The 21578-nt window shown below is 41.8% G+C and overlaps 1 protein-coding gene across 1 annotated transcript in view; it reads left to right on the top strand.

The window, feature by feature from the left end:
• The window catches only part of KCNMB4 (potassium calcium-activated channel subfamily M regulatory beta subunit 4), a 59058-nt gene that overhangs the window by 21647 nt on the left and 15833 nt on the right, over positions 1 to 21578 (top strand). Inside the window, exon 2 of the mRNA XM_059402467.1 lies at positions 6443 to 6570. Within this exon, the coding sequence (XP_059258450.1) occupies positions 6443 to 6570 (128 nt within the window). The remainder of the gene's footprint in view (positions 1 to 6442; positions 6571 to 21578) is intronic.

Below are 21578 nucleotides of genomic sequence, written 5' to 3'. Positions count from 1 at the left end.
ATAGGCTGAAAAGAATGGTATTATAAATCCTGATAATTCCTAAAATAAGATAATGGAAAAATAAGTCATAACAAGTACATAATCAAATATTCCACATCAAACGATGATTGCATCTTCCCTTAGAAACTCACAGAAGTCTTAGCCCACTCTATTCTTCCAACTTGGTTCGTGAATTCAAAAATCAAAAATATTTTTTCTACCAGAAAAGCAAATATTTTTATCACATTCCTCTTGTTCTCTTGACTTTTTAAAGAAAATGATTTCATGCAAGTTTAGGCAGCAAGTGACACAGACAATAGCGAAGGTTATTTGGGTGATAATGATATTAAAAATTGGGAAATGCTGCCTTTGTAAGTGAAAAACAAAAAAGGTCAGAATCTTATGAAGAAGTTTCTCCAAGGGAACACTCATTGTCCTCTGTGACCGAAGACATTGTGTCTATAAATTCACCTAAGTGAAATTACATCGATGGCACCAAACACCAAGCCTGGAGCCAAACTGAGACAAGAGGGAACAAATGAAGACTCACAAGGCATTTCTCTGAGGAAACAAAGCATTGCCACAGAATACCTCAGCACATCCGTCTGGGAGGGCTGCACCAACTCCATTCCCAAAGAATCATTACTCTGGTTCTCTAAGCGAGGGATGCAGAAATCAGGGCATCTCCCTGACTCCCAAAGCAGGCAGCTTCAAAGAGAGACAACTGGGAAGCCCTAAGGTTAGAGACTTGGGGGCCGTGTGGGGCAGTGGTTAAGAAGACCCTGCTGTCTGAATCCCAACTTTTCCATTTGCCATTGTAACGGAGGGAAAGTTTTCTTAAACCTCTGCCCCTCGATTTCCTCATCTGTAAAACATAGGTGATGATACCATTTGCTGATTGGGATTAAATGAGATTTGGATTCATGAGATGCTTCACATATAATCAGTAAATGTTAGCCACGATGACAATAAGGGATGCTGTTGATACGGTGTATAGTATCGTTTGTGCCCCTCCCCCAAAGGTGAGAGAGTTATGGTAGAGCTATGCTATGCTAGAGCCTGGAAAGCCATCAGGTTTGAACAGCTGAGAGAGGAAAGGAGTCTCTGACTGAATTTCTGAAACATTTCTTTTTCCTAGAACACTACTTTGAATTGGTATTTATTACTTATTTTAAAATTCTTAACAATCTACACTGCTTTGCCGAGCTGAGAAGGAATCTTGGGAGAAAGCTAAGTTAGCCTCCACAGAAATTTTAAAGACAAACTAATCGGAGAATCAAGATACAAGAAAATGAACAACATTGATTTCTAAGAACATAAGGTTTAGCCTTTAAACAATTTTCCTTCTAAGGTGATGTGAGCTTTAAAAGTTACTAGAGGATCATAAGCTCATCATTTAATCTATAATACTCTTGGAAAGAACGCAGTCCATGAAAAAAAACAGTTGAATTTTGGATCACAGGCAATTTTTTGTAATGTAAAGACTTTGCTTCTAAAAACCCATCCACACTACCTCATGGTATCCTAAAGGCGAGGAATGTTTGTTTTTTGCCCACATGAAACCACAACGTACATAATATAGACTCTACTCACTCAGTGAAGATTTTCGTCTGACCTTTCCAGAAACACGTGGACGTGACTCTCCTGGTCAAATCATAGAGCTGTCATTTGGTGGAGATACTTCTTTTAAACCTATTCCCTGGGTTTAAACCCATTTTTTTAAATTAAATTTATTTATTTTCAGCATAACAGTATTCATTATTTTTTCACCATACCCAGTGCTCCATGCAATCTGTGCTCTCTATAATACCCACCATCTGGTACCCCAACCTCCCACCCCCCCGCCACTTCAAACCCCTCAGATTGTTTTTCAGAGTCCATAGTCTCTCATGATTCACCTCCCCTTCCAATTTCCCCCAACTCCCTTCTCCTCTCTAACTCCCCATGTCCTCCATGCTATTTGTTATGCTCCACAAATAAGTGAAACCATATGATAATTGACTCTCTCTGCTTGATTTATTTCACTCAGCATAATCTCTTCCAGTCCCGTCCATGTTGCTACAAAAGTTGGGTATTCATCCTTTCTGATGGAGGCATAACACTCCATAGTGTATATGGACCTCATCTTCCTTATCCATTCGTCCATTGAAGGGCATTTTGGTCCTTTCCGTAGTTTGGCGACCGTGGCCATTGCTGCTATAAACATTGGGTTACAGATGGCCCTTCTTTTCACTACATCTGTATCTTTGGGGTAAATACCCAGGAGTGCAATTGCAGGGTCATAGGGAAGTTCTATTTTTAATTTCTTGAGGAATCTCCACACTGTTCTCCAAAGAGGCTGCACCAACCTGCATTCCCACCAACAGTGTAAGAGGGTTCCCCTTTCTCCACATCCCCTCCAACACATGTTGTTTCCTGTCTTGTTAATTTTGGTCATTCTAACTGGTGTAAGGTGATATCTCAATGTGGTTTTAATTTGAATCTCCCTGAGGGCTAGTGATGATGAACATTTTTTCATGTGTCTAATCGCCATTTGTATGTCTTCATTGGAGAAGTCTCTGTTCATATCTTCTGCCCATTTTTTATATGATTGCCTGTTTTATGTGTGTTAAGTTTGAGGAGTTCATTATAGATCCTGGATATCAACCTTTTGTCTGTACTGTCATTTGCAAATATCTTCTCCCATTCCATGGGTTGCCTCTTTGTTTTTTTTGACTATTTCCTTTGCTGTGGAGAAGCTTCTGATTTTGATGAAGTCCCAAAAGTTTATTTTCGCTTTTGTTTCCTTTGCCTTTGGAGACATATCTTGAAAGAAGTTTCTGTGACTGATATCGAAGAGATTACTGCCTATGTTCTCCTCTAGGATTCTGTCTCATGTTGAGGTCTTTTATCCATTTTGAGTTTATCTCTGTGTATGGTGTAAGAGAATGGTTGAGTTTCATTCTTCTACATATAGCTGTCCAGTTTTCCCAGCACCATTTATTGAAGAGACTGTCTTTTTTCCACTGTATATTTTTTCCTGTTTTGTCAAAGATTAATTGACCATAGAGTTGAGGGTCCATATCTGGGCTCTCTACTCTGTTCCACTGGTCTATGTGTCTGTTTTTATGCCAGTACCATGCTGTCTTGGTGACAGCTTTGTAATAAAGCTTGAAATCAGGTAATGTGATGCCCCCAGTTTTATTTTTGTTTTTCAACATTTCCTTAGCGATTCGGGGTCTCTTCTAAACCCATTTTTATTTAGAAAAACTAAATAGCAAAGAATTCAAACTGAGCTAACTTCAAAATTTAAAAATCTGCCTTACTTCCGTTTGATTGTCAGTTGTTATTCCCTTAAATGTTCAGTGTACCTCTCGTGTCAGGTATAGTCGTTGCAAAAAAAAAAAAAAAGGCTCTGATGGACTTTTAAGATTTCACACATCCTTTGAAGAACACAATCAGGGGGTACCTACTCTCACTTTATAAACTAATTGACCATGATGCTGGAGGAAGAATGTTTTAATAGAAGGAAAGGAACTGTCCAGCACATTATAGCACACAAACAAGGAAAAAAAAAAATCAGAGGCCCCTTATGAACACTAAGCTAATGCCAAGTATAGGTCTCTAAGAAAGGGCCTACCGCAGTTGTCCTTTTTGGGGGCTAGAACAGTGGCTCTGTCAGGCTGCCCAACATCTTCCCCAGTGGGCAGGATCTTTTCTGGGAAAAATATTGCAACAGTGTTTGTAGTCCTGCCTTCTGCTGGGTCCTTTCTTGGAGTACCTCCAAGAAGAGAATCAAAGAAATATAGAACTAGAATTTATTTTGGAGAGTTTACAGATCAGAAGAAATGAAATCCAGAAAAAGGAAGTAATTTACTCAAGTCCAAACACCCAACAAATAGTAGGACAGGAGCTGGATCTAAGAGCCTCTATTGCTTCTAAACCCCACTGCTGCTTTGGAAGATCTCAGAATTCAGAATTTCACAGAAAAGTTTAGCTTTATATATGTTATAGTGTTATTAACAGAACATTAACTAGATACGCAGAGGGCAAATAGGCAGTGAGCCAGTCATGGAACTAAGATTTGCGTAAGGTGTTGTAAATTTGTTACATATAATAGAAAACAACCTAATTGACTAAAAGTTAAAATATTTTTGTGTTAAGAGGAATGTTTAACTGCTGTGAAAATAGCTTCATCATGTTGAATTTAAAATTGTATGTAAGTGTGATATTATTAATTCTACCGACATTTTTGAAATTTCACTATTACCAGGCATAGTCCTAAGTGTGAAGATGCATTGGGGAAAAAAGAAAGAAAAGAAAAGAGGAAAGAGCCTTGTTCCAACTTGCCGATGAATTGAGGAGGCTGATGTCAAACAGACTAACCAGTGTGATAGTGGGAAGTGGGATTACAGCTGTGCCTGCATGGGGTGTGATGCCTATGGCGGGACAACGGAAGGGGGGCTTAACTGTGGAGAAGGAAAGAGAAGGTTTCCCCAAACAGATGCACCAGAGCTGCATCTGGAAAGAAGGTAACTACAAGAAAATGCATTGAAAGAAGAGAGAGAAGGGGTGCCTGGGTGGCTCAGTGGGTTAAGCCTCTGCCTTCGGTTCTCATCATGATCTCAGGGTCCTGGGATCGAGCCCTGCATTGGGTTCTCTGCTCAGCAGGGAGCCTGCTTCCCCCTCCCCTTCTGCCTGCCTCTCTGCCTACTTGTGAGCTCTCTCTCTCTCTGTGTCAAATAAATAAAATCTTAAAAAAAAAAATTAAGAAAGAAGAGAGATAAGCATGAACCAGCCAGTAGTTGTGATGGCATGTGGCAGATCTTCTTCTTTTTGAAGATTTTATTTGTTTGTTTATCAGAGAGACAGCACAGCAGGGGGAGTGGCAGGCAGAGGGAGAGATGCAAGTCTCCATCTCAGGACCCAGGGTCAGGACCTGAGCCAAAGTCAGATGCTTAACTGACTGTGCCACCCAGGTGTCCTGGGACTATGTACTTCTAAATGGCGAAGTCCCAGGCGGGGGAGGGCAGATGCTGAAGAGGACTGTACATCATACTAAAAAGTCAGTGTTTTACCAGAAAATAATAGGAAGGTGTTGACAAGTTATATATTCTAAAATAATGCAAATCAAATTATACTATGAAGGGGCACCTGGTCATCTCAGTTGGTCCCAGGGTCCTGGGATGGAATCCTGCCTCAGGCTCCCTGCTGAGGCTCCCTTCTTTTCCCTCTCCCTCCCACTCCCCCTGCTTGTGCTCTCTCTCTCTCTCTCTCTGTCAAATAAACAAATAAAATCTTTTTTAAAAAACTATACTATGAAGTGAAAGTTCTTTTTATTTTTTTCCCTACTCCTTAACATCGGAAACTTTCCTAGAACATCTGGGAGTCGAATGGGATAAAATCACCAGCATCTAGTTGGAGAGTTGACAGAAACCTCAGTTTCCTCATCTGTAAATTGGAGATCATTTTAAGGTTGTTGTAAGAAGCACACAGGTAAAGCCCATTAAGCGTTTATTGCAGTGTCGGGCATATTGTAAACATTCAATAAGGGTAAATTGGCACCATCTTTATTGTGATCATTATTGTAAAAACTGAATCAGAGGGGCCCCTGGCTGGCTCGGTTGATGGAGCATCTGCCTCTTGATCTCAGGTCATGAGTGTGAGCCCCACATTGGGTGAGGAGATTACTTTAAAAAAAAAAAAAAAGAAATCTAAAAAAAAAAAAAAACAAAAAAACCTGAATCGGAGAAATTGGATTAGAATGTTAAGGGTTAAATTTAACATCTAGAGCTGAGAACAATTTCCCAAATATCCTAATTCGGTATTGCTTACAGTCATTGGACCCCTTCAGAGAGAACTACTTTGCTAGAGGCAGAGCCAGGAAAAGGCATCAGTTAGCAAAATGCATCGATTATGTACTTCTGAGGAAATTTTCTGCTGATTTTATTGTTCAAGAGAATGTAAGAAAAGGAAACTTGAGTTTCAGCAGTTGCAAGCAGTATCTGAGGAGAGTTGTGTGCTTGATTTGGTAGTTAGAGTTGGAAGAGGAAAATATCAAGGTCCATAGTTAGCAAATGCAGATAAAACCCAACTTTTTTTCTCTTCCTTCCTTCCTTCCTTCCTCTCTCTTTCTTCCCTCCCTACTTTCCTTCCTTCCTTCCCTCTATTGATTCACAGGCCCACAATAAAGAGCGTATATCATGCTTTTAATTTGCCATTAGATTGTAACTGTTTATAATCTATCCTCCTATTGTCATGACTAAAGATTATGTTTTGCAACATTTAATTGGAATATTTTCTATAATTGCTCCAAATTGGAAATTTGAAATATAGTTCCATAATTTCAGTTTGGCTCTATTAAAGATTAGGTGGGTCAGAATTACATTTATTATATGCATCATATCATCTCCCTATAAAAAAAGGACCATATTTCAATATTCTGTAAAATAATAGGTTTATTTTCTGTGTTCTGTTTTGCTAGTGCTCCTATATTCCTCCCTGTAAGAGAGAAAATCAGAAGAACTTGGAAAGCGTCATGAATTGGCAACAGTACTGGAAAGATGAGATTGGTTCCCAGCCATTTACTTGCTATTTTAATCAATTTCAAAGGTAAGCCAGTATTTGCTTATGCATATTAAAGTTGCTTGTAGCCTTTGTGGTTAATTACAAAATAAATCATAGATTGTGCTCACTTGACAAAATATCTGACATGGGGGTAGACTCAACTTTTTCTTTCCATGGAGTTAGGGAAGCCATTTTACAGGCTGGGAGGCAGGTGAAGAATATGGGGGATAAAAAGAGAACCTCTATCATGGTGCTACCCTCTGGAGAGATTAAGAAAGTGCTTTCAGAGGGGAACATCAGATACAAGTAGCACTTGCTTCCTGAGAATTACAGATTGGATACACATAAACGGAACAACGTGTTGATTTGTGAGCATTTGGGACTGCATGGAATCTTACCTTTCCTTTTCCTTTCTATTCCGATGAAGTATCAAGAAAATGAGTTCACAGCGTTAAAACTTAACTTGATTTAGAGAAAGCTCCAGTTAGGCCCTATAACCACGGCTCATTGGACTAGAACACTGCAGTACCCATCCAGGTTCCTCATACTAATTTCTTCATTAAGCAGTTATTGAGTATTCACAACTCTTTGCCGTACTCTCTGCTTAGATGTTCCAGTTCCATTAAACCTTCTTTTCCTCCCCTGCCCCCTCTTAGTGAAGCACACTACCATCCCCTCGTTTACCTAGTCCAGAGAACCGTAATTACTAGTTCACGTTTCTCCTTTACACACTGCAACTTGTATTTGCCATCATGCTGATTTCACACTGATTTTACCTCCATGATGACTCTTCTCTGCCTTCCCCCTACCCCTGTCTTAAGTCACATCCACGTGATTTCTCGACTCTGACCACAAGTGTTCCACACAAGTCCTTCTACCTCCAACCTGCCCCCAGGCCAAGTCCATGGTTGACGCTGCCACCAAGTCGATCTTCCTAAAATATGAATTTAATCAGGTGACTCCTCACAGTTTTCAGAGTAGAGTCCGCACATCTTGGCATGGCCTAACCATTAGGTGCCTCTTGCTGCATAACAAACCACCCCAAATCGAGTGGCTTACTACAACAGTGATTCATTATTTCTTATAATTCTGTGGGCTGGCTTGGAGATTTATGTGCAGTCAGAGTATGGTGGGATTAGCTGTGTGGGCCAGGATGGCCTCTCCTGCTCAGCACTTGGTACTGGTCTGGCCAAAGGGCCTCAGTTCTTTTCCACTAGCCTCTCATCCTTCATTAGGCTAGATCGCCTTCTTTACAATATGGTAGCTGCAGGACAGCATTTCACGTGAGCCAGGCCTTGGTTCTGGAATTTACATAAAATCACTTTAGGTACATTCTCCTGGTCAAAGCAAGTCACGAAGCCAGCCAGATTCATGGGGTGTGAAAACCAATTCTGCTTCTTAAGAGAAGAAGTGGCAAAGGTCTTGTGGCCATATTTAACCTGCCACAGCATACAAGGCTCCTTGGGTTCTCAACCCCCAACTCCCATTTTTCCAGCCTCAGCTTTATGCCCATACTCTTTGCAGTAGCCACTCTGAACTATGTGCGGTTCTATAATATCTTATGTGTTTGTATCCATGCTTCTTCATTTGCTTCTCCTGCTTCTTGACTGCCTTGATGAAGACTCTTCATAGACATCCCCTTTGCTGGGCTGTTTTGCTGCTTTTCTTGATCTTCAAGTTTGGTTTAGTTGTATATTATTTAGGATGCCATCTGTTGCATGTAAACGAAAAACTGACTCAAAGTATCATGAGGAATTAGGACATTTATTATTCCATACATTAAGAAATGCACAGGTAGACCAACATTAGGGTTGTTTGATGCAGTAGCCTAACAGTGTCATCAAGAAGCCAGGCCCTTTCTGGATCTCAGTTCTGCCTCAGATCTACTCATGGTTACCATAGAGTTGCTGTGGCTCCAGAAGTCAGAGCCAGGCATTGCAGTGTCCAAATGCAAAAAGAAAACTATCTCTCAGGGAGCCCTGGTGGCTCAGTTGATTAAACGTCAGCTTCCCATAACTGACCTCCCCTTAGGTATTGTTTAGAATGAGTTCCTTTGCCTACACCTAAACCAGTCACAAAAAGAATAATCAGAATATACCACTGAGTTGGGGATAGGGCAGTATCTCCTAAGTTGGGTGGAGAAAGGGTGCACACTTGAGTAGAAAGAAAGGAAGAAGAAAGGGGTTTAGATGTTACAGAATAGTCAAAAGTTCCAGCTATAAGATGTGTCTTCCATGTTCTGTTTATACAGCTGTATCCCAGAGGTCTGCAACTCTCACTTCACAGGACTATGTCAGAGGAGCTTTAAAAAAAAAAAAAATGCACCACAGACTAATTAAATTAGAATGTCTGGTAATTCAACCAAATTTTTAAAAGTTGGTTTTGGGGATTCTAATACACCACCAGAGTGAGAACCACAGCTTTATCCTTCCATTTATCACTCTCTACCAGAATAATTTCTGTACCCATCTTCTTCATGAGACTGTATAGGGGTTGCTGGTATGGGACCTATCTTCTTTGGCTCTATATTCCTGGGACTTAGCACAATGCCTGTTTCTTAGTCAATAAAAGTTTGGTGAATGAATGAATAAATGAAAGCAATGTGCCAGATTAATAAGGAAGGTTCTTTGCTTCCAATGGATTAGAACTTTTTAGGAGGAACAGGTGCTTACGCAAAAAGAAGTATGACTTCATCAGCTAGAAATGAAAGGAGGGAAGACATTGAAGTCGGATGGCTGCAATAAAGAAACAAAGGCTTAACATGTTAGATACATCAGGTTATATAATGAGGAGTGGTGAATTTGTAAGGTCTTGGAAGGGGAGAAAGGGATAATCAAAATGGACAATTGGGAAGTCATTGGTTTTGGCAATCAGAGGCGTGTTAGTGGTCTTTGTGGAAATGGTGTAGGTGCCATCTTAGAGCAGTGGGGTTAGAAATCATTGTATATTAGCTCGAGGGGAGGGTGTGAAGGCACTAGTAAGTGCAGACTACCCTTTCAGGAAGTTTGCCATATCAGGAAAAAGAGTTTGGGAAGGAAGTAATTCAAGGGAAGCAGGAATGAGTTTAGAGAAATGAGCCCACTACAGACTAAAACTGCTGAGGAAGAGAGAAACTCTTGTTGAACACAGACAGTAAATGAGGCAGAGTGGAACGAACACCCCCTGAAGAAAATGAGCCCGGATGAAATCAAAAGCAGCCGTGGTCCTTGTTCTGTGAAGTGGGAGCCAAGTAACGGTGAATAGGCACCAGTCAGGTGATTCTGAAGCCACTACTCGAATGAATCAAGCAATCCTTTACGCTTCCTGCCGTGGACTAGGAGCCAGACCAGCTGGTGGTCCTCTTAACCAACTTCCCCTCACTCCCTGCTCAGGCATCTCTGAAGGCTGCCTCCCCCAAACACACACATGCCTCCTGTGGGAATGAATTATTCTGAATACCTGCAAGTCCCCGACAAGAAGGACTATTCCTGCAGAGTGGCGACAACTCTCTGAAAGACCTAGCCCTGCGCTCCATGCTCCTTCGGTTCACTTGAGCGACAAGAAGGATCAGCCCTTCGTCCCGCCTTCGGAATGATACCTGTTCCCTACCGTCATCTGCCTGTCCCACTCCCAAACTGTTGCGGGGTGTAGGTAGAAGTGGGGGCAGTCTGTCACCACCCAGAAGCACTCAAGACATGATTTTAAACGACTCGGGGAAATCAGAAGTTTGGAGCCTGGCTCTTGTACCACGACATATGCAAGAGGAAACGAGCACTGGTTGGAGGTGTGAAAATGGCAGCTCCCTGGTGCCGTCTACTCTCAGTACACTTTTTACTACTGCTAAACATGCAATAAAAATAGGCTTACTGTAGAGACGCCCAGATGCTCTCGGTAAGATGAACTTTATATTTAAAGTAACCTTTAGATTTCACTCTACTGCAGGGAACTGGGGAGAAGAGTTACCAAGAAGTTTCCATTTTCAAGAAAAGAATGTTATAGGATTTTAAAGATCTAAGGCAGAGATTATTGGAATCTCAGCTTTCACAATTTAAGTCTTTCTCAAAGAGAGCTATACTGAGGAGTAGAATCCACAGCGGCCAGAGGAGCCACCACCAGCCATGCCCACCACCGGCCATAGGAGGCCAAGCCCCAGCGCTCACCCCTCTTCCCACCCGCAGGCAGGGAGGAAGCCATGCTTGGTGGCTGACACTGGCTGCTTCCATTCGTGATCTTCCCCATAATCTTTCAGCTCTTTGCTTCCCTCAGGAGTGTTGGGGCTCACAATCTCCTCCAATGTGTGGATTTCCTTCTTACACTTTTTTTTTTTTTCTCTATAGGTCACATCTACCCTGCTCATACCATTTTGTTTTCTCTTAGCCTTTCCTTGGCTTATCCTTTCTCTGTGAAACGCACCTCACGCCCTCTTATTGAGTATGCTTTGAAATCCTTATTCGATTGACTGAAAATTTCTTTGCAGTCCCAGGCTTGTCATATAATTCTCCCACTTCATCTTTGCCTGACTGGCTTTGCCTTGAAGAGAGCATGTCCTTGGAAAATGGTTACTCATTCCTCAATCCCCTCCGGGTCAAAGGGCTGGAAGGAATAATGGGTCATTTTTCGGAATTGTTCTTTTATGGAAAGCACAATGGATTTTTGTTTGTTTGTTTGTTTGTTTGTTTTTCTCCCATGCTGGTCTATTTTTTACTATTTTGTCCTAAGTGGATAGTAGGTCACAGAGTGCACATAGTAGGCGCACGCGCGCACACGCACACACACACACACATACATCCAACCAACAAGTCCAGCCGTGCCACCTTCAAAGTCTTGAATTCATTCCCTTGGTCCGGGCCTTCATCTAAATTATTGCCGTAATCTTCAACGAGTCCTTCAACCTCGGCCTTTTGTCCTCTCCTGCACTACACAAAGTTTCGTTTCACTTTGTTTAAACCTCTATTTCGTCTTGTTACAATCCTCCATTAAATTTTTCTGCGTTCTTGTTGTCCAAAGGACAAAGCCCACGCCTTTCAGTTCCAGCTCCAACCTTGGCCGTTAAATATGTGCCAGTCATGGGGCAACAAAAACAGAGCCACAGAGGGGAGGAGAAGCCAGCCACACTGCGTGCCTTCATGGAGTGTAGAGGCCGTGACCACATCATCAGACAGATAATTACAAAGTAGGGTAAATGCTGTGAAGGAAGAATGGGGGTGCAGCTATGAGATACTGTCACAAGGGGGGAAGTTTCAAAGGCCTGTGTGAGTAAATCCTGACTGGGTGCAGACCAGAGGGTGTCCAAGAGTTAGATAGGGAAAAGTGAGAGGAACAATATTTCAGAAGGAGACATCACCGTGGGTAAATGTTCTGAGGGAAGAGAGAGGTTGGTGAGTTTTAGGACCCAAAAGGGCATCATGGCAGGGAGGCTCTGAGTGAGGGGGTGGGTAGTGAGTGTTGACCCTGGAGAGAGAGTTAGACAGGGTATGTGTAGGTTTCTCTTAAATGTATCCAGCAGCCAGTGGTGGGTTTTGTAGGGGAGTGGTGACATGATCTGAGTTAAAGGTTTTCACTTGCGTTGAGCTGTTCCAGTCACCTCAGAGTCCTCTTTGTGTCCCTTGCACGTTGATGCCTATGCCCTAGTCCCTTTCCTCTTCCCTCACCTGGGGACGCCCTCACCTTTTTCCACCTCTAGGAATTAGCAGAGCACATGGTTATAGGAGGAGCCCTGGAACTAGTCACTTTCAGTGTGTGTGATCTTGGCTGTGTTCCTTTAACCTAACTGTGTCTCGGTTTCTTTTGTAGAGGGGGAAATAATAAGGTTACTGCAAGGTTATCAAGAAGATGCCATGGGCCTAACCCAGAGTATTTCCTATAAAAGTGTTTGCTTCATTATTTTTTTTAAAAGATTTTATTTATTTATTTATTTATTTGCCAGGGAGAGAGAGCACAAGCAGGCAGAATAGCAGGCAGAGGGAGAGAGAGAAGCAGGCTTCCCACTGAGCAAGGAGCCTGACGTGAGATTCAATCCCAGGACCCTGGGATCATGACCCGAGCCAAAGGCAGCGGCTTAACCAACTGAGCCACCCAGGCGCCCCTGCTTCATTATTTTTACTGCTATCAATAAGGTTTTCCTCAAATGTCACTGTGTAACCTTCTCTTACCTTTTCGGGTGTAATTAATTACTCCCCCCTCTGTGCTTCCATGCTGCTATGGTTGCTTTTGTTAACCGATCATAGTTGACTACGTACCCTTCCCCCTTTATACATTATTAACTCCATATGGGCAGCAATGAAGTAGCTAGCATTAGGCACCTGGCATTTACATTTCTCCTCTACCGGTTATTAACTCTGTGACCTTGGGTAGATTGTGCAACTTTCTGATCTTAGTTTCCTCATCTATGAAGTGAGGATAACATTGTCCATCCTAAGGGTTTGGTTTTATTTTATTTTGTTTTTGGTAGGGATCATAGCAGCCCAACAGCGAGTACTTAATAAATGTATGTGTTTCTCTTCCCTTGCCTTGCCAATTCCTAGGGTAGAAACAACCATTCAGGGAGCAGCCTGGTTACTCACTGACAAGGCTGAATGAGGTGTCGAATGAATAAGCAATAAGGGTTTTATAAATGAGCAAAACGAAACAGAACACAAGCACAAAATAAGTAAAAAGAAGAGATTCCATTGTAAAAAAAAAAAAAAAGGAGGACTATCTTGTACTTGTGATACTGCACAGATATATCTTGAGTTTTAAGTTCATTCAAGGTATGTTTGTCCAGGGATGCCTGGGTGGCTCGGTGGGTTAAGTTTCTGCCTTCGGCTCAGGGTCCTGGGATCAAGCCCCGCATTGGGCTCTCTGCTCAGCAGGGAGCCTGCTTCCCCCTCTATCTCTGCCTGCTGTTCTGCTACTTGTGATCTCTCTTTCTCTGCTAAATAAATAAATAAAATCTTAAAAAAAAAAAAAAGTATGTTTGTCCAATAGTATATCTTTTTAAATTTAATTTACCCTTAGCATTTTAGAGAAAGATGAACATTAGGGCCTGACCTGAAATTACGGTAGAGTGCTCTTTAGAACACAGCTTGAAAGCTATTAAAATACAATATTAAAAGCAACCAATTAGAAGACTGCTCACCCACTTGGGCTTAGTTTTCTTATTTTAAAGTTTGATGGACTGATAGATTAAAGATCTCTAAGATTCCCTTAAGCTCTTGAATTCTATGGTTTTGTGCTTCTCGGATTCTGAAGGCTTGTACACACAATCGCAACAGCTTAAGATGCCAGATAAAAGCTGAATGGTGAAAGAGAAAGAAAATTAGCAAAGCACTAAGTGGTTAATAGTCTGGAGCCGTTTAATGGGGGGAGCAGACAGTCTTCCTAGCTCAAGAGTAATTGAGTTTCATGATGATGACACTGAGTCATCCAAAAAAGGTTAAATTTGGTTCAATGTGCTCTCCTTAAAAGGTAAGGGAATGTGTAAGGCATTTTTGGAAAGATTTTAATGGATAATATTTTAGTATTTATGTTAGTTTTTATTCAGCTGGGAAGGTTAAACTTCAGTTGTTTGGAAAATTCATTTATTGAATATTTACTTTCTCTTCTAGAAGTGAACTGTTATTTTAGGGGCTGCAAAGGTCTTCCCAGTACAAAATTGTTCATCACTCTTCTCTCATGGTTTTATCCTTTTCTTTGTCCTTGATTTCATTCATAACCTCACCATCATTTCAGTTACTCACTTTCGTTTATTCCACAGGCCTTTCTTAATCACCTGCTATGTACGAGGCAGCAGATACAAAGATAATAAGATAATAAGACTTCGTCTCTATGTTCAAGGAACTCTTTGGCTAGTGTGAAAGACATTGATGTAAATAAATAATTGGAGGGGCGCCTGGGTGGCTCAGTGGGTTAAGCCTCTGCCTTCAGCTCAGGTCATGATCTCAGGGTCCTGGGATCAAGCCCCGCATCGGGCTCTCTGCTCAGTGGGGAGCCTGCTTCCTCCTCTCTCTCTCTACCTGCCTCTCTATCTATTTGTGATCTCTCTCTATATATCAAATAAATAAAATCTTAAAAATAAATAAATAATTTGGAACGCGGTATAGTAAGTTCTATAATGAGAATGATATAAATATAGAATGTAGGTATAGGTATAGATATAGCTACATAGGGAAAGTTTGGGTTGAGTTTTAGAGTGACTAGGACTTCTCCAGACAAATGAAGGCTAGGGAAAGGCATTTCAGGGGAAATGATAGAATGTTAGAATGTTAGCAGACACTATGGTCTGTAGTGTCATGGGTGACTGGAAGAAATGTAAGGAACTTCATATACTTGGAAAGTGCATTTAGGAGAAAAGCATAGATGAACCTGAAGAGGTTGAATCAGATAATACTACTGTGCTCTTATGCCGTGCTAAGTGTTCTAGACTTTATGTGTGGCGGAGGAGTGACAGTCATGTTCATGTTTTAGAAATACCAGTCTGGTGGCTGTGTGGGGGATAGCCTTTTGCAGCAGCCTCCCCAAGGGCTGAGAAGAGCTTGGGCCAAGGCAGAATTAGTGGAGGAAGGAAGGGAGGGAATGGACATGAGACTTCCCAGGAAGTGGAATCCACCCACTTAGAGATTCATGTGATGCATGATGGGGCAGGTTAAGAAGAGGACGGAATTGGATGATTCTAGCTTTCTGTCCTGGATGAGTGTATTGGATGCAACATCTGCCTGGGGGTTCTGGGAAAGCTTCTGCTTTCCTGCTCTAAGTACCACTGCTTCCTGTTTTCACCCCCTTGTTCTGGCAGAAAAGTGGAGAGAGGTGGCTTGAGGCCAGGAGTCCAGAAACCACTGGGCAGCCTTGAGATGGCATGCATGAGGAAGGACATCCATACATTGAAAAGAGTAGAGCGAAAAAAAAGAGCTAACCTCCCAGCACCATCATTGAGCGACTCCCCTCCCCTGGCCTCCCGACTTCCAGGTTTCTCGTTATGTGAAACAAAGACCACTTACATGCTCATATACATACCTCTGTGTACATTTATAACCCATATGGTGAAGAACAGTTGGTCAATTGTAGATGAGTTTCACAATGTCTTTGCATTTGTTTTTGTCTTATGAAACCCTAAAACCAGATTTCTTTTAAAATATTTATATGGTGAATTTAATTGTTTCATTGGCTTCTAAGTTTTGCTTTGGTTTTTTTAATAGGATAAATTACTAAAGAAAAAGCTTCATCTTTGCAGGCAAACCTCTTGGGATATAGATGGGGAAAAAAATGTATATATAAAGATAGAAGCTGATATTTTGAACAAATTCCACAGGGAAATTTTATTGAGTTTTGAATGAATTACTAAATACTAGACTTGATCTGTGTAAAAATGCAAGTTTTAATAGAGCTTTTTACTTTTGGTTTCTATTGACTCTGAAAAAAATATTTCTTATAATGTGTCATTAAAGAAGAGACTGGTTCTGTAGTAAAATTTTAAAAGAACATATTGGCTTTCTCTTTAGGCATCAAATACAGTGATAAATCTTGAGCCCTAAAGAATAAAACAGTGAATCTGGAATCTTACCCAAGTTGAATCTTTTCCATATACATTTGTGTCTGGTTACATATTAAGGGAGATTACATCAGAACTGAAAGCTTTCTCTAGTCTCAAAATTTGTACTTAAAAAAAAGAAAGAAAGAAAGTGGTGACTGCCGTGGCTTCTCCAAGTAGGCCACGGACTATGCGTGGAGCTCACTGCACTGTTTTTTCAAAGTCTGACATCCAAACGGTGGTATGTTGCTTTTGATACAAACCTGAGGGCTTGTTTTCTGATGGTGATTTAAAGTGTTTTTACACTTGCAGATTAATCTAATAGCTTTGATCATGTGGCAATAAAGCTAAGAATTGGGCGTTATTAAATCGCTTTTCATTTAAGATGGTGGATGCAGCTTTGTGATACAAAGCTCTGGGGGAATTTGGAAGGAAAACTGCAAAAACCAGAGGACAAGTAGGTCACAGCAGCATCGTCAGAGGGCGGAATGCAGGGCAGGGCTGTGCCTCAGGAGACTTCTGTTCTAACCATAGCTCTCTTCACTACTGGGTGTGTGACCTTGGGCTGCTTACTGGGGAGCTCGTGCCTCAGTTTCGTCTCAGATAAGAGAGGGCCAGATCCAGTCTCTAGCACAAGGAGAGGGTATCCGTTCACTCCAACCCAAAGCCAGTCCCATTTTTTGGGAAAGTATTTTCCATTCTCTATTTGAACAGCTCTGGTGACCATGGACACATCACCCCTCCCTGAGGAAGCCCATTAATATTTCCAAACATTTTTAGTTGTTAGCAACTCATCTGGGAAGTATCTAGCCTAGGCCCCTCCGTAGCTACAGAAGGTAGATCAGAGGTCGGCAGGGACCGGGGGAGGAGGGCTGTTGAAGCTCCTTCAGGGCTGTTGAAGAGGTTTTGGAAGATACTGATACTGGTGAGGGTTACACAACACCATGAATGTAATTGATGCTACTAAGTTGTGTACTTAAAATGACCACTTTTGTATTATACACATTTTACCACATCAAAGGCATTTCATCTTGGTTAACGCTGTGGCTTCAGGGGGAAGGTCAAGCATCTGGAGTTTTACAGCAGAGGAAATGCTCTTTCAGGTCACATGGCCATAGAAGAGCCGGCTAAGGATCCAAACCTGAGACCTTGACCCTCACACCATAGGTGTCCTAGGGTCCACACTGCCATCACTGTTGTCAATGTTGGTAATGCTCTTCTCACTATGCTGGGAGCTGGCCTCTATAGGGGAGGGCAGAACGTTCTTGCCACTGTGGTTCAGTCTAGAGACTAAAACTCATTTAATGGGGCCTGACGTAGCACTGCTTGTCTGGGCAGCCACAGCACACTGTTGACTCCTACAGAGCTTGTTATTAATCAAACTGCGTCCTCCCACATCTGCTTTACACGTGCTGCTCTTACAACAGCCCCCCTCCTCACCTAAACCCGTGAGGATGGTATTTGGGATTTAAGTGCAAGAATTTAAAATGTATCCCTGTTTAAATAGGCATTGTTTTTTCTGATTCTTTCATCCTCTTATGATTATTTTGAATCTTGATTCTGGCACACATCATATTTGTTATTTCTTTCATCATAAAATGTTAATCTAATTGTAAACCTTTTTTTTTTTTTTAGATTTATGTATTTATTTATTTGACAGAGAGAGAACACGTGCACAAGCAGGGGGAGAGGCACAGGGAGAGGGAGGAGCAGACTCCCCACTGAGCAAGGAGCCCAATGTGGGGCTTGATCCCAAGACCCTGGAATCATGACCTGAGCCAAAGGCAGATGCGTAACCAACTGAGCCACCCAAGTGCCCCCTAATTGTAAATCAAAATGACTTCAATTCCCTGGTTTAAGTTATCGATAAAAACGCTGGAAAGGACTGGGTCGCAGACACCTGACTGGTTAGCTGGTGGTCTTCCCCTGGCCTTGCCCAGGAATGAAGAGCTCCTTCATATAGTGTTTATTCTGTTCCAGAAACTATTTAAGTGCTCTATACGTTGAATATCATTGACTCTGTGGAACATCCCTATGAGGTGATATTGTCACAATCATCACTTCATACATAAGAGAATGAAGTACAGAGAAGGTAAACAGCTTGTCTGAGTCACACAGCCGCCAAGTGGCAGAAGCAAGATTCAAACCCATAGGCTCTCTGCTTCCAGAGTCCATGTTCTGAAACTCTGCTGTCCTGCCACTGGTATGGGCCAGGATTCCAGCCCGTACTGGGGTAGGATAACATAAGGGATTCAGTGAAATCTGGTCAACAAGATTGCTGCCATAACATTCTTTAAATGTACCACTGGTGGCAAAATAATATGAAATGCCAGACCGAAGGACCTGTGTTTTGTGTGTGCTCAGTCTTCTCTCAGGAAACTTAGGTTCTGAACTCCTGTTCTTTCATTTCTGCTCCAAAGATACCTCTTTTTACTTCCCCAGGCACACTTCAGTCCTCCTCTTTTCTTACCTCTGCATTTTGTACAAATGTTCATTGCATTTGGAACTGTATTTCAACAACAAACAAACCAGAAACATTTACAGAGCGCCTAGCAGGCACAGAGGGCATTGCGCCGGGTAATGGGAACACAGACATGGGCAGTTAGGGCTCCCGCCTTCTGCACCCCGCCTCACTGATGGGGGGGAGCCACCACCTGAGGCCAGCCCTGGGAACTGCCCCATTGTAGGTGTTGTGCCAGTGCTGTGCAATGGCTAGTTGGAAGAGAATCAAGTACCAAGAAAGTCTTTTAAGATGCTCAGGTGTGCATCCACCCACCGTTTTTGTGCTTGAGACTAAGAGGGGACTAATTTTGACATCATGTCTGCTTACTTAGCCACACTGTAGGGTCCCCAGCCCTTATCTGGGTGTTTTGGTCAGCTTAGGCTAAATTGTGCTGTGCTAGCAACTTGAAAATCTGTGTAGTTCATAACAATGAGAATTTATTTCCTGTTTACCGTACCTGTCTTGGGTTATAAACAACTTTGCTCCATATGTTATCACTTCTGGACCCCGGCTGAAGACATCAGCCCCCATCTGGGACATGAATACCAAGTGCCCCCTAATTGTGTGTCTCATTGCAGAAGAAAAGGAAACAGATTTCCCTGGGGATACCCATGCCTATAATTTTTGGTGATTTTCAAACTCTTGTTTAGTCCCAACAATCTGATGGCAGCCACTTACATGTGTTTTCTTGAGTTTTGAATATCACATGTTACCAGGGTAAATTCAAGTTACTGACATATCCGAGAGAAACTTTAAAATTGATTGATAGGACCTTTTTAATTAGTCACACTTATAAAAATTTTGTTGTAAGTCATCACTTTGTTATGTGTATTTCTCTCTACAACTTCTGTTTTTCAAATAGCAATTTATCAGGAAAATAGCTTTACCATTAATTTAACTAATTTTACTGTGTAGAAGTATTTCCGTGTGTGTTCAGGGCACTTTTCCAAGAGAAATAATTGCTTAACAGATTATAGCAAAAATGAATATGAAGCTATTATTCATGTACTCTTTACTATATATTTTAGCGGTTAGGATAAAGGCTTCATTGCCTTTTTGATAGAAATGCTAATCTATTTCTATCTTCCTACATGTAGCAGCAAAGTATATCTACTCTGCTAATTACCTAATTAAAAAACCCCAACAATTTGGTGCAAAATACATGTTAGTATAATGAGTTCTTAACAGTTGGGAAGCTTCTAGAATGACAATATTGTACTAGGAGGTAACTCCATTTCCTTTGAACTTTTATAATAATAAAGAAGATATGCATTTCACTGAGGGTACATTTTTTTCCCTTCAGAGCTGTTGGAGCCAGGCTGTTGGGAGAGGTATATAAAAGAAAATCAATTGTTCTGACTGGCGAATTTTTCTTTATTGAGGATCTAATTACAGGGAATTGGAATTCTCTGAATCGGATGTTAATGATTCCTAGGAGTAAGTTTGAGGACTGGGATACAGAATCTCCTTCAGAGGTTTGGGGAAAATAGAATGTCTCTTCATCCACTTGGGCTCTTTGGTATTGGCTCCACTCGGTGCTGGCCACCTTGCTAGTGTGATGGGTCTGGGACAGCGCTGTGGGGGAGAGTGGAGTAAGAGACGTCTTCTTGAGCAGGAGGAGGAAAGCATCTAAGTGGGGGTGGGGCCAGTGAGTTGAAGGAGCAAGAACCACCAGTGACTGTAGTTATGAGCACGGGGGTGGGTTGGATGTGCTAGAGATGGATTTTTAAATAAATAGAAAGAAAAGAAATTCTGTAATGACAAAAGAATAGTAACCATGATCAATTCCTCTTAGAATTTTCTGAAAATAGTTGGCACAGCCTGTAAAAGTACAGGCAGATACACATGACTATTTATGCAGATCCATCTATGGTATTTAGGATTGCAAGCCAATCCAAGCGGGCCTTTGAGAGAATTCCCATGAAGTCTGAGATCTTGCTTCTTCCAGCTCCTTCGCCCCTCCAATTTGCTGAACTGAAACTCTGTGGCACTGGATTTTCATTCCCTTCTTATTACACTTAACATTTACTGTGCTCTCACTTTGAGCTTAGCACAGCATCATGCTCTTCTAGGTGTGAGAACCATTGGAAAAAATCCAGGCTTTGTGGATTGGGCAGAGCCACTGAGACCACCAAGCCTTGTCAGGGCATTTGCATTTGAGTCATGGGTGGGTAAATGAGCCCTGATTGCTCTGGCCCTACAGATATTCTACTAGTTAAGGAGCCCCCGCCATCTTGATTTTATGTCAAAAACCATGGGGAAAATGTTCCTCAACCTCCTTTTAAATGCCACATTTCAATGCACACGATGTTCAGATGGTAAGAAGACACGTTGACATTTGGGGGGATTCCTTACCCGCCTTATTTCCTTGAGAACCAAACTCTGAAGTTCTTGCCAACCTTACAAACACCCAATGGAATCCCTGCTTGTGTGTGTATTTTGGGTGCATCAGTATGTTTGTCATTTCTCCCTGGAAACGGTTTCTCACACCCACGTTGCAAGTGTGTGATCTGTGATTATATCCTCTGCTAGTTTTCAGTGTCCTCTGTGCATGGAGCAAGGGCTGAGAACACGACTTAGCTTAGGGAAATGATAAAAAACATGATTGTTAAAGTTCTCTTCCAGAAGTCTTTTCTATGTGTGGTGCCAATGCTGAGTGCAACCCATGACTTCCTTTTTTCGAAACGCTGGAGTTGGTTTGAACACTAGGCTCTCCAGTTCATGGTTTTAGATGGACGTACAACACTGGCTCAACTTTTTAAGCCCTTGGATATCACCTTATTTCATTTCAAAGGGGAGCCTCTACCTCGTTTTTGAGGATTTTGAGAAAAAAGCACATAATCACCTTGTTCACGGACTGTCCCTTCGGTGTGTGCAGCCTTTTCTATAACAAGAGTTTCTCTTCTTTGGTATTGGCTTCCAAAGTGAATGAGAGGGTCTCTTGTTTTGTTTTGACCAGTGAGGGGAATGGTGGGATGTCCTGGTTTAATTAGTGCTATTTGTTCTAGGTTCTTCCAGCTCTGGTTTGTTTAGGAAGTCCTTTCTGTATCATATTCTCAAACACGC

Source organism: Mustela nigripes, chromosome 6, assembly GCF_022355385.1.
Source record: "Mustela nigripes isolate SB6536 chromosome 6, MUSNIG.SB6536, whole genome shotgun sequence".
Taxonomy (NCBI): Eukaryota; Metazoa; Chordata; class Mammalia; order Carnivora; family Mustelidae; genus Mustela; species Mustela nigripes.
This window is presented reverse-complemented; position numbering and strand designations above follow the sequence as displayed.